The sequence below is a fragment of the Empidonax traillii genome, unplaced genomic scaffold (assembly GCF_003031625.1).
Source record: "Empidonax traillii isolate 1590-97213 ecotype Southwest subspecies unplaced genomic scaffold, ASM303162v1 scaffold151:size923898, whole genome shotgun sequence".
In the NCBI taxonomy this organism is placed as follows: domain Eukaryota; kingdom Metazoa; phylum Chordata; class Aves; order Passeriformes; family Tyrannidae; genus Empidonax; species Empidonax traillii.
Window position 1 is genome coordinate 680321 of NW_020955344.1, and position 12838 is coordinate 693158.

Below are 12838 nucleotides of genomic sequence, written 5' to 3' on the forward strand. Positions count from 1 at the left end.
AAAGATGACTGTGTGACATTACAAGATTTATATTAAGGAGCTTAGTCTAAAGTAAATTAGGAAAACTATGTTAGAATGTGTTCAATAGAATAAATTTGTGGTTTTCTCCTACGTAGTCAAGCTTTGCCTATACTTGGAATTAGCTCCAATCCATTAATGAATGGCCAGAGGGCCTGAAACTCATAAAAACAAAAATATTATAAAATATTTGGTGAAAGGGATGGCTTTTATGGCTACAGTTAGGACTTGACTGCAGTGTGAATGCTACCAAGTGATGGTTGAATGCTACACAAAAATAAGACTCAAATTACAGGAGATCTTGTTTTGCTTTGCTTTGCAAACTCTGCATCCCATGTGGTTAAAATATTACTAAATTTTTCTAAATTCTTATTTACTGTGGTTAACAGCAGTTAACATAAAAACTTTTTATTCTGAGCTGAATGTTAAATGTTAACTCCTTATAATTTACTAGTTAGTACCCCTAAAAGTACCAAGCCTTGGCCTCATGAATAACTTGTAAATCAGGAAAGATGAAATCTTTATGTTTCAAAGGTTATAAATGAAGTTTACAAAAAAACTCCTTACAATTTTAATTCTAAACCCAGTAGATGATGAAAGACTTGGTGAGCACAGTACAAATGAAGGTGTGAGAAAAATGAATCACCGCCAGAGAGGCCTTTTTCTCTTCTCAATTTTTTTTCCTAACAGTACATATTAATATTAAAGAAAGAAATATTGGAAAGTTTTGAAAGTTAACTAAGGTAGCTTAGCTTAAGTTGATTTCAATTTTCAAATTAATGTAAAAAGAAACAAAAAAGTAATTTTTTTTGTTTTTAAAGACCACAATAGCTTGCTATGCATAAAAAAGCCAAAAAAGTTTTAATTAATTATTGAAAAATTGTAATTCAGCCTATCTTAGACAGTCAGGGTTAACTTTTTTCAGAGAAATAAACCCCAAAATGTAGCTTTTCTAAACACAAGGATTGTATCATTATCAGTCACATTAACATTTTATTACACCACATACTGTATGAAACAGACTTTGAGATTGAGCAAGTGGTGGCAAGTCCTAAATTTAAAAATTTAAATTTAAATTTAAAATTTAGAGAGCAGAGTCTTCTTGATTTTTTGAATACAGTTAAAAATAATTTTTTTTGGTGTAGTTAATTGTATTTTTTAGGAGAGGAACAATCAGTGACATTCTTCCAGAATATAAAAGGAAGGCTGGTGTAAAGCATTCAAATCTGTGCTAGATACTGTCATACACCTGGAATTGTGAGGAAAAATAAGATATAAAGTTTTTTTCCAGTAAGTACTGCTGACAGAGAGTAATCTTTATTACGAGCAATACCTCATATTGACAAGGATATATATTTTTTAACTGTAATAGTTGCTGGATCCCTACAGCAACTTTCAGAAACAATACTTGTTCCTGCAAGAGTCATCAGTTGAGAAAATCAGCAATACACATCCTAGGCTAATTACTGCTCCTTTCGACTCACATGCTGCTCAAATTTAAGTGCAACATTCTACATACACATGCATCACACTGTAGAATCACGTATACATTCATCTCACCAGAGCATATTTGATGCGGGTTATTTCTTGAGTGCCGTCTGCCATGAAGGATTTGGAAGAATCTTGGTAGAATCCTAAAATGACTTTCATGTCTTTCTCTTAAAAAACGGCGTTGAGACATGGGTGTATCTTCACCAAGCTAATCGGTAAAGGAAATAAAAAAATCTGCTCTTCAGAATTAACACTTCTAGAAAGATACTCTAATTTTTTTTTTAAATGTCGATGGAACGTGAAACTTATTCGACAAATTCAAATGCTACCAAAAAATGATTAAAAAATGTGCAGATTTTAAGACCTGGAAACAGCTGCAGTGCAATTATTTGTATTGCACTGTGGTTTTCCTCAGGAACCAACACCTGGTTTTACTGGAAAGGAAGAAGAAAAATCGGTTGCACTTAATTAACTGAAAATGCCAAGACTGTTTCTGCACAAAATTGCAAGGCCCTCTCAGTTCCTAGCGTGCTGCACCCAGCACACAGGACATCTTGCCACAGCTTGCCATTTACTCTCCATGTGATTACTGTGAATAAAGAAGGCACAGCTTCTCACGTAAGCAGGTCAGATGAGCACGTGAAATTAAAAAAAATCTGTGAAACTGTCTCTTTTTGGTGTTTTATCCAAAATAACTAGAGTCAAATTGACAGCCCTGCCCTGTTTTGGATGAAGAAAAGCCCCCACAAAACGTCCAGTTTGTTAGTGCAGTCCAGCAGCACACGGAGATCCAACCACTGCTTGCCCCAAGTAGCTGGTACTACAACCTCTGTCTTCACATCCTTCTCTTTAATGTGAGGGATCTTCAGCAGTGGCAAAGAAACATGAGAAGTTTCTCCTGAAGAAGGGCAAGTTGAATGTCTTTCTTTTGACTTTATGGTCTTGCTTGCAAGTTCACAACTTGGCACTCCGAGGGCAGAAATCTCATACTGACAATTGCTGTGTTTCCTGATTCTGTCTCTCAAACACCCAGTATTCCTCAGGGGCAACTGGTGTGTTCATGCCAGAAAATTAAAAGAAAATACCTTTGTGAATACAATGTTGTCAATTAGAAACTCCTCTTCAGTTCTCTTGCCTGAAGTCAGACTCTCATCACCAATACAACTCCTCTTCCTCTCTCTGTATCTGCACAAAAGTGAGCACTGAGCTCCACAAAGGCAGAGCCCGTTTCCAGAATACGTGAGCAGAGAGGTCTCACAAGAAAATCCTGAATCTTCCTGGGAGTTAACAAACAGCTAATAGGAAGGAAGGGTGGGGAAATGAATCCCAGGCTTTCTTAAAACATATCAGGAAGCCCTACACTGTCTGTTCCCCCTGTCTCTTTCAATGCAGGAGAGAGGAAATTGATAATGCTGCTTTACTTGGCAGTCAAGATTTTCCTCTCAATGATGTTTAACTATGCTCTGTGTGGCCGCAAATCTGCCACAACCCAAATATATACCATTACACACATTGCCCTGAAGAAGAGTTTTAAAATATGATGTACCAACTATTACTCTGAAAACACATTCAAAGAGATAATCTTTAGTTAATCACACTGAAGTAAATATGAAATAGCTTATTACAAAATTCTAGTTTGCATATGCTGTGTTAACAGAGGAGAATCATCACAGTTCTAGCTGGAATTTGTTCAACATGAAATCATGGGCAAATGTGGCAATCTTGAAATGGGACAACGAAGAAAAGTATCAAAGTAATAATTAAGAACTGATGAGTTTCATGCAAATATCACTTGTTTTCCAAATTCATTATACGAAGCAAATGGACCACTGCATATTGCAGCTGTGCTACCTGTCCTGGGTCAAAGGCCTACTAAGCTATTTAAGTACATGGGGATTAAAAGGAAGGAAGGACAGGAACAGCCTAGTGGTAGAAAAACACCATGATGCTCACTGCAAACGTACTATATACTCAGGCTTCAAACAAAAGAAGAACTGAGAGTAGGCACAGCATCTGTATTAGACAAAATTCCACATTTTCTTGTGCTGCTTGTCACTGGTGGGCACAAAGCAGTGGTTCTGGTCAGATACAGGGTAACAACAGCATTTGCATAGACAATGTGTTTCTTGATGAGTTTCCCAGTGGGAGGCACCAAATGGGACCAGGGGACACCTGTGGCAGATTGTTAGCCATCAGGGCTTTTCTCACCACAGGGGCTAACAAACACTGTTTCTTCTTGTCCCAAGGGGCTTGGTTATACATCTGTCCTTGGGGGTTAAAAACAGTTTTCTCTGTATCAGTGCATTTATTATAATCTTTTTAATAAACTGTTAACTCTGACTTGTAATCTCTCTTGAGTTGGGTTCATTTCACTTGCTGGTTTACTTTTAAACCAGCACAGGTAGATAGAACAGGAGCAAATGGCTTCAAGTTGTGCCAAGGAGGTTTAGGTTGGGTATTAGGAAAAATTTCTTCACAAACACAGTTGATGAGCTGCCCAAGGAAGTGGTGGTATTTGAAAGACATATAGATGTGGCATTTAGGGACATGGCCTAGTGGTGGACCTGGCAGTGTTAACAATTGGACTAACAAAAGGTCTTTTCCAACCTAAATGATTCTGTGATTCTACGAAAAGTGACTCGTTGTCCCAGAAGTGATTTGAGCGTGCAGTGACAGTACTGACACACGGTGAAAACCTCACCAACAATTCGTGCAGAGGATTATTACAATGAAGCAAAAGGATATTCTCCTTGCTTTCTTCACATATCAAATGCATGCAGAAGATTCTGATGACTTGAGCTGTGAAGTTGGTAAGTACACACAATCCTACTGCAATCTAGCCATTAGCTACATCCCTGTCTGCAAACAAGCTTTTAATCTTCTTTCAAGCACTCAAATTTGTGCCTAGAAGCAAAGAAATTAATCACAACAATGGCTATGGTAGTGCACAATCAGAAGGAAACAGATGGTGTAATGCACTGTTTTCCAAACAGCAGCAGCTTCAATCTCCAGGAAAATAATCTGAATATTTTCCTTTGCCGTTGGCATTACTATAACAAAAGCTCCTATTAGGAGAATATCTTCTCTGCTCTGTACAGCATAAGCAAATTACGTCACAGTTTAAAGACAGTAATATTCTTTAAGTATTAGTTGGCAGATCCAACTAGACTGCACTTATCTCTTCTTTCACATTATGAAAATGGTAACATTCAGTGGCTAACACCCCCCCCCCCATTATCTTTAAATGACTGCTGACACCTTGATGTAAGCAACAAAATTGTGGCAATGAAATAGGGCTTATTTTTCTCATGCTTCATTTCCAGGTTTGTTTCTGACCACAGGCAGAGTGTTGCACATTGACAACAGAAGCAGCCACGCTGACTTACATCTGTACGCTTTGATTCTTCCTTTCATTCCCAGGGGGTCTCACAGCATTTTAGTAAAACAACTTCAAGTTTTCTTGGGAATCATTAAATTAAAGAGGTCATCACTTTCTTTACCAGTGAGTGTTTGTACTGTTCCTTTTGATCTTTTTGTTTGTACAGGGGCCTTATCTTTACGGGATATCTCAAACACCCTATTACGATTTTTCCTCCAAATCCTAACAATTATTTACAGGCCCTTCCTTACATCCTCACATTCATTGTGACACTGAAAGGTTCACATTATAGGACATGTATTCCTCTTAACTGTACAGAGCAGGAGGCTCTGTTAGCAGAATCATCTCTGCTCTATAGTGTTTCTTCTGTATTTATTCCATTCCTTAACACAAATTATTCTTTGTATGTGCTGATATGTCACTGCCACTGGTGTTGCTCTTTCTCCTATTGTAAACCTCATTTTTCAGGCAAAAGAGTACATCTCACAGACAGGAAAACATGGCACCTCTCCTGCACTTCCAAGATCTCCCCACGCTCATGGGGCACAGGAGCCCACCTGTGCAATCTCTGTCTTTCACTCATCCAGTCTTTCTCCCTGGAGTCCTGGCAGGGAGGAGCTTCTGCAGAAAAATTTCAATATTGGAAGTGCCATCACATCTCCAGTAAAAACCCAGAGGGCTGCAGGAGAGATCTGGCATGAGGAATATAAAATACTATGAAAAATATATAGGGAATTGTGTCTAACATATACATATGCAGAGCTCAGAAATGACTATTTCTTGGAACAGTTTCTAAAAAAAAAAACACGTAAGGGCACATATACAAGCTAAATCTTGCCATGTGTATCTTTCAGCATCAGCACACTCACAGTCACAGTAGAAATGAAATGAGGGGGAAGGAAAGTGAAATGTTGTTTAGATTTTTCCCTTTAAAACATGCTTCATCAATTATCTCTGCCCATATATTTATTTTGTTGAGAACAGTCACACAAACAGAAAGCTGAACTGGGCTCATGCTACATTTTTGAACAAAACTACTGTTTTGCACTCATTAAAATATAACATACAAGTTACTTCCAATCTAAAATGTAGCTGTTTTATAAACACCCATATACCATAACACAGCAGCACTGATTGTTATTATGCTTAGTCCTGAGCTTCCTTATAACCCCACATAAATGTGGGATTATGGCGAGTTGCTTGTGTTGATTTTTAAAATGAAAAACAAGCTGTAAAAGATAAATCCATGCCAGAGGCTAGTCACTAGGCTAAAAGAGTAAAGAGTCAACCAGAGGCTGATTTTGGTGTAGCTGAGATCTTAAAGACACAGAACTTGATATTTTTATATCCACATATCCCGGAGAGCTCTTGGAGATGGAAAATGCTGAGAGTAAACCTGTCTGAAAATTCAAGAAATAAATTATTATTCCATGAATGTTCTAGTATTCTTGAAATACAAGAAAAAACTGAATCTTCCTTTTTCAGTGTGGAAGAGATTAATATAAAGTTTTGGTACAATCTTTGCCTTTCTTATTTTTATGCTTGTAAGAACTGGACAGCTGTGCTTATAGTTCACTTTCAGACAACTCTAGCAGAACATTCTCTCTAGCAAAAAGTTTAAAAAGGGGTCCCATAGTGTAATCTAGAGAATCTGTGACCTGGAATCATATTTAATGAAATAGAGAAGCTGAAGTGGGAAGAAATCTGAGAAACAGATATGAATGGAAGTTATCTTGGCAAACCTAAAAACAAACAAACTCAACATCTCATAAAAACAATTACAAATATTCTTAATATTTTGATATTAATTTATTAAGAGTCAGGAGTTAAAAGAGTTATTTAGTTTCACAAGAAATCTGCACAGAAGCCCTGAATTAAGTTGCAAGAGTGAGTTACAAGAGTGAATTAGGTTAGTTGTCCATGCCTAATCCTAACTGGATGTATCTGCTCAGAGACAAACCACGATTGTAATAAGCATCAGATGAATATAAGTAGATCAGGACTGAGATAAATGGACAGCTTGCATTCTATTTATACTTGCACATTATGCTGCTGAATCACTGCTGCCAGTCTTTCCTTAAAGCAATCTCTCTCTCAAAAAAAAATTAAACTAAAATAAATCCTAAAATCAATACAGAGCATTTCATAATTTAAATGTATATTAACAAACTAAAAAAAATTGCAATATATAAAATTAGGGGTTTAATACTGTGGGAGTGTTAGCATTTAATTGTGAAGATAAGAACAAGCTTTTAAAGCCCAACATCTGTCTCTCTAATATAAGTAATCTTATACTGCATGTCTGAATTTCCTGAAGGTTAGCAATAAATGTGACCCACCTCCAAAAGAACAAGTTCTTCCGCCATTAGCAACACAAAATACTGTGAAAATCACAGTGGATCAGAGAAATAACTAGAGGAGAAAGTCTCCTTATTATCTGTCGAGCGAAGTGAGCTTTTACACCTAACAAGGCAGCACTTCCACTTTGTCCTTTAATGTAGATCCTTTCACTTTTGAAGGCAACTAGCAATTGATTTCAAAACTTCAGAGATTTTCTAGGAAAGCGTAAGGAAACTGGATGTATGCTGGAGAAGCCAGGAGGTCAGAACATAGGCAAAGCCTGATTAGTATCTGATGCCAATCAAAAGCAGCAGGTAAAGGCTATTGGGATACTGGAGCTAATTAAGCAACAGTCACCACCAGTTCACTCATTTACTTAAATTCTACTAAGTAGAATGACCTGGGAGATGACAATTACAGATTGTGATTGAGCAAATTTGTCAGAGGTATGAGGTCTACCTTTTTGGTCACAAGTTAAAGTACCTGAAGAAGAGGAATCTGTTCACATTAGGAAGCTCATGGGAATTATTTCAGTCCTATGCTTGATATGGGCCCCCACGTTCACCCAAACACAGCATCTCAGCTCTGTGTTCAGCACCCGACTGCTGTTGTTCTGCGAGCACAATGCAAGGGGTGGGGGGACCATGGCAGGTGGTGGGCCTGTAGAGAGGGAATTTTCACATCAAGAAAAGGAGAAAGAAAGTGATACAAGACCTTTGGTGTCACCACACAGCTGTGCCAGCACACCACAGAGTCACTCAAGGCGAAGCTGCTGCCGAAAACCAGATAAAACAACTGGCAGCAAAAAGAAGTGGTTTAAAATGATTTATCAAATACAATTTCATTGAAAATGTCCTGTAAAGATTACTATAGTTTTGGGCACATACACCGTGGGACACAGCGCTCATTCCCATCATGTACCAGATAATAATCAAACAAAGAGACTCAGGATAAGTAGTTGCCTTTATACATTGTTATGCTAGTGAAAGCTTCGTTCAAAAATCACCTATATCTAGTATGTGTATATACATACCTATATAAACACACGTGAACGTATAGAAATTAATAATACATGCAGTCAACAATATTGTCTGACCTTCCAGCAAACAGCTCTGTGCAGAATCAGCTGGGGAAGAGAAAATCCAAATTTTGTGTTGGAAGAACTTTTGCAGGCATTTAGAAATACTTTTTATTATGCTCAAAAGAGAGATCTAGTTCAAAAGCTGTATCTTTTAACAACTGCAGCAGGTACTTCCTCATCATATTGACTTCTGGTAGACGCAGACAGAGAAGAAAAAGGGGGTTATATGCACTTACACTCTGGTCAGGTACTGCTGCTCTCCCCATCTTGGTCTACCCATTTGAGGTAGTGAACAGCTCATTAATGAATCCTGCACTTCTTTACTTTCTCTACGAGAGACAGAGCAACCTGCTGCACCGCCTGGCAACACGTTTCTCAATTGTTCAGGGAGGTTGATTTTGCTGAGGTCCAGGGCACTGCAAACCCCATGATTAGATGGGTGACTTTCAGAAGGTCTTTTCCTAAAGACGATACCTTTGACAATCATGAAATGCAGAATACGGTATAGAGTGCTGCTGGATCAGAACATTTACACAGCTCTCAGCAGGGGTGAGCCCTGGCTACAGCTTCTGGTGTTCTCAATAATCTGATGTGTACAGTGAGAAATGACTGCTGCACACCTACGTACACAGAGGATGTTGTCTTGCTCTGCTGCCACAGGCCAGGAGCACCCTTTGAGCCTTCTGCTACCCTAACTTCCTCTGAGAAACGTTCTCTGTTGCCATGTGCTTTGGACCGAAGGAATCCAATGCTGAGCTTTCATGTCTTCTCTATCAGACTTCCATTCTTTTCCACATTTCACAATCCTCCCTCTTTAGTCTCTTCATGAATGGGCTATTAATAAAACAAGAGAGTTTTCAGTTGAGTAGCTGCTTTGAAATTCTTCTGCATGCACTGTTACACCAATTACAAATTTACATGGCAGTAATCCACTCTGCACAAAAGAAGTAGTGCTATTAATACTTCACAAATCTTGTATGTAGCTATAAGTAATACCTTTTAGGGACTTTTCAAAAATGCTGCAAAAATCCCTAGGCTGTAAGAACTTCATGCAATTTTTCTCAGGTTACTGTCAGGATACAGCAGAGCAGGCTTTGTATAGCAACCTTCTGAAATGGTTATAGAGTGATAAATCACATAAGTGTTTGGAGAAGGAATGAGATTTTTATAGTATTAATGAACATCCATGAACTGCTGATGTTGACGATGCTCATGTAGACCTCCAGCAAAATGGGATTTTCCCTGTGCACAGATAAGTCTACTTAGCTGAACTGGGATGAAGGGATTTACCGGTGAGAGGTTCGCCAGTCTCCTAGACAGTCAAACTTTTAGTTGGTTCAGAGTTAGTTCACCTCATTCTGCTTATCAGCTAGTCAGTTCTAATAGACATCTTTTAATTACACAGTCACAATTTAGGGCATGCAAGCAAGTATATCTAAACATACAGTAGAAGAGAGAGCAAGGGTCTTGTCCTAGTTATACAAGAGCCAGGACCTGGACCCTGTTATACCCACTACGTGGGTAAAACCACAACTGTGTATTCTACACTCTCTATGTAATTTCTGAGGGACTGCTGATAATGGATCATTTGCAGCAGCTGCCCAGGACACACCTAATGACTCAGCTGTGATAATTCCCCTCCGGGAAGGAATTAGCACCTTCACATCCATCCTGAGGGGTCATCTCTGCTAATGGGCCATACTGGACCAGCATAATAAGCAGCTGCAACACCTAGACCACCAAAGATGCCAAAAATACCCCAAGCCTCACAGAGTTAAATCACCCATTGTGAAACTCTCTGCCCTGGGGGGGAGGTGCTGGACATTCCCACCTGAACCTGAGCATAGATAATCTTTGGGTTTTGGGACTTCTGGTACCATTCGTTGATCGAGAGGAGGACCAGAATTCCAACAGGACTGTGACTGCACTCTCAACAACACTGCGACCATTACTTCAACAGAACTGCAGCCATCATCTGGACCAACAGGCATTTCTTTCCTTTTACTTTTTACCCAGGGGGCCCACAGGGGCTCAGCACAGGGCCAATGAACACCGCTCTGTTCTTGTCCCAGGGGGCTGGGTTATACATCTGTTTTTTAGGGTTAAAACCAGTTTTTCTCTGTATCATTACATCTACTGACATTTATTTCTAGTACATTGTAACTCTGATTTATAAGCTCTCTAGAGTTGGGTTCATTTCTCCTGCCAGATTACTTTTAAACCAGCACAGGTCTTTATGCCATCTGGAACTGCAAAGGGCTAGAACAAGTCTGTGTTTCAGTTGAACAATTAAAAGCTCTTTGAGAACTAAGAATCAACCATTTCCTTTGAAAAATTTAAAACAAATGCTGGATGATATGCAGTTATTATCATTGTAATCCTTAAAAGGACTGAGAAACTCCTTCCATCTATGGCATCATATCAGCAAGCACCAGCACTGAATACAGGCACGATGACACAGAAACTTTGACCTGACTCCATGCTGCTGTCAAAGGGAGGATTCCTGCTCCCAGTGACTTCTTCTTGCTTCCTTTGTGTGGGCCTTTGCATTTGTGCAGCCAAACAGTGGATACATTCCAGGTAGGACAAGCAGGACAGAAACACATGATATGGCTCCTGGCTGAAGAAGTCAATAACGATGGTACGTAATGTGGCATGTGAAAAGCTGCTGAAATTATAAGTACCTGTTGATTTCCAGGTTGAGTATATCCATAACAGTTTTTCCTAAAATAGCACTGCAAGTGGGGCTTGTCTTTTTTGGATTCTTCAGCTGAGATCTTCATTTAATAAAATAGCACCAGTCATGACTATTTATGGCTATGCACTTAGAGCCCCAATAAAGGCGCAATGGGTAAACGTATCATTGGAATTACAGTCTCCAAATAAATTACTAAATCAAAATGTGTTGAAAGACACTGAATGATTTTATGAATTAAGTATATGAAGTAGGAATAGGCAGTGATAAAATCACAGCTCCTCTTGACACAGTCATACAGCATGAAAACATTGTTAGTATGGAAGCTACTGAGAAAAAAACAGTCAAGACATTACCAATAAATCATAAGTTATATCTGAGTAAAAATATTTTCCTTCATATTCTCTCATGTGAATAAAGCCTGCAAAGGGTACAAAATGTGGGTCCCCACAGCTGTAGAGTCATATAACCAAAGGTCAATTCTTCCCTCACCTATTTTGGTCTCATTTGTTACATTTGGATTCACAGATTATTTTTTTCCAGACAATCTAAGTGAGGCTTCTCACTTGTCAGTAACGTTAGCACAGTTACAGACAGCAGGTTTGATTTGTTCTTTCTTTATACAAAAGAAATGTTACACGGGCATGCTCTGCTGTCCATTAAGGATGTGTTTCTGAGAAACATGATCATTAAAAACACTGCACTATTGCTTCACTCTTCATCCTCAAATCAACTTAATAAATCACAGTTTGTTTGAGGAAAATGATGATGACACTGAAAATGCAACTACTCAGGAAGAGGGGCCCAAGTGCTCACACTAAAAGATTGATACTGGGGACTTGATCTCAGGGATGTAACAGTTGGGATCTGTGAGAAGGGTAATCCGCTCCAGAAAGCTGGCATCTCTTCCAGGTGACAATTACTCCATCCACCATGCCATATGTAAACTGTCCTCATGCACTTAAACTGTGTGTATTTTCATCTCTGTACACAACTCCTTCTCACTGCAGAAAAAGTAATTTGCTCTTCAAACAACCTCTGGAGTTTCACCTGGGTGACTGACAACAGTTAGCAGAGCAGGATGTTCAACAAACAGCAGTGGAAGACAAAATCCAAGGACAGGATCGTCTTGGGAGCTGGTCCTCTCATTGTGCAATCAAACACAAAACAGGCTTGGTCACAGGAGCAATTTTTGCTCAGAGTTGTGATGAGCAAGCCACCACCACCAGGCACCTCTATTAGTTACATACAGGTCTGCAAGAGATATTTTTCATTTCATATCCTCAAATACAGGCAGGGCATCTGGAAAGCACCATGTGTACTAACATTCCCCATCAGAAGAACACATGGGATTCCCAGATACATCCCAGGAGTGAGAAGCAGGTAGAGAAAATGAAACAGAAAAGATGCTGCAGTCCATGTTAAAGGTAAACAATACTCAAATATTTCAGAACTTCCCAGCTGCTTGCAAATCCACATAAATCCAGATCAAACCAAAGTTATATCAGGGAAAAAGTTTGTTACTGAGTACAGAAACTTTGCAGAACCTTAAACTAGAAATTACACAATGCTCTGCTTTGCAGCTACGTGCCTGGACTTTGCTTCTGTTCTGGATACTAATAACATCACATTTCCTTATGTACAATCATTTAATTCTCTTCAAACGTTTAAAACAATCTGTGACAACTACTACAATGTATAGTATATGAATATGCCAAAATGAAAAAAGACATAGTAAGTAACTAACTGGTTACTATGAAAATTGACAAAACCAAATTATTTTAAGTAGCAAGACCTAGAAGCCTTCATAAAGTCACTGTGTTTTAGTCTATTA

General features: G+C 38.7%; 1 protein-coding gene across 8 annotated transcripts in view; it reads right to left on the reverse strand.

Moving 5' to 3' along the window:
- The window catches only part of MCF2L (MCF.2 cell line derived transforming sequence like), a 156304-nt gene that overhangs the window by 93439 nt on the left and 50027 nt on the right, over positions 1-12838 (reverse strand). Inside the window, exon 1 of one of the 8 annotated variants that reach the window (XM_027884621.1) lies at positions 1579-1729. The exons of the other annotated variants lie outside the window; for them this stretch is intronic. Within the exon in view, the coding sequence (XP_027740422.1) occupies positions 1579-1699 (121 nt within the window). The 5' untranslated portion in view covers positions 1700-1729. Of the gene's footprint in view, positions 1-1578; positions 1730-12838 lie in introns of those variants that run through there. 8 annotated transcript variants of the gene reach the window in all.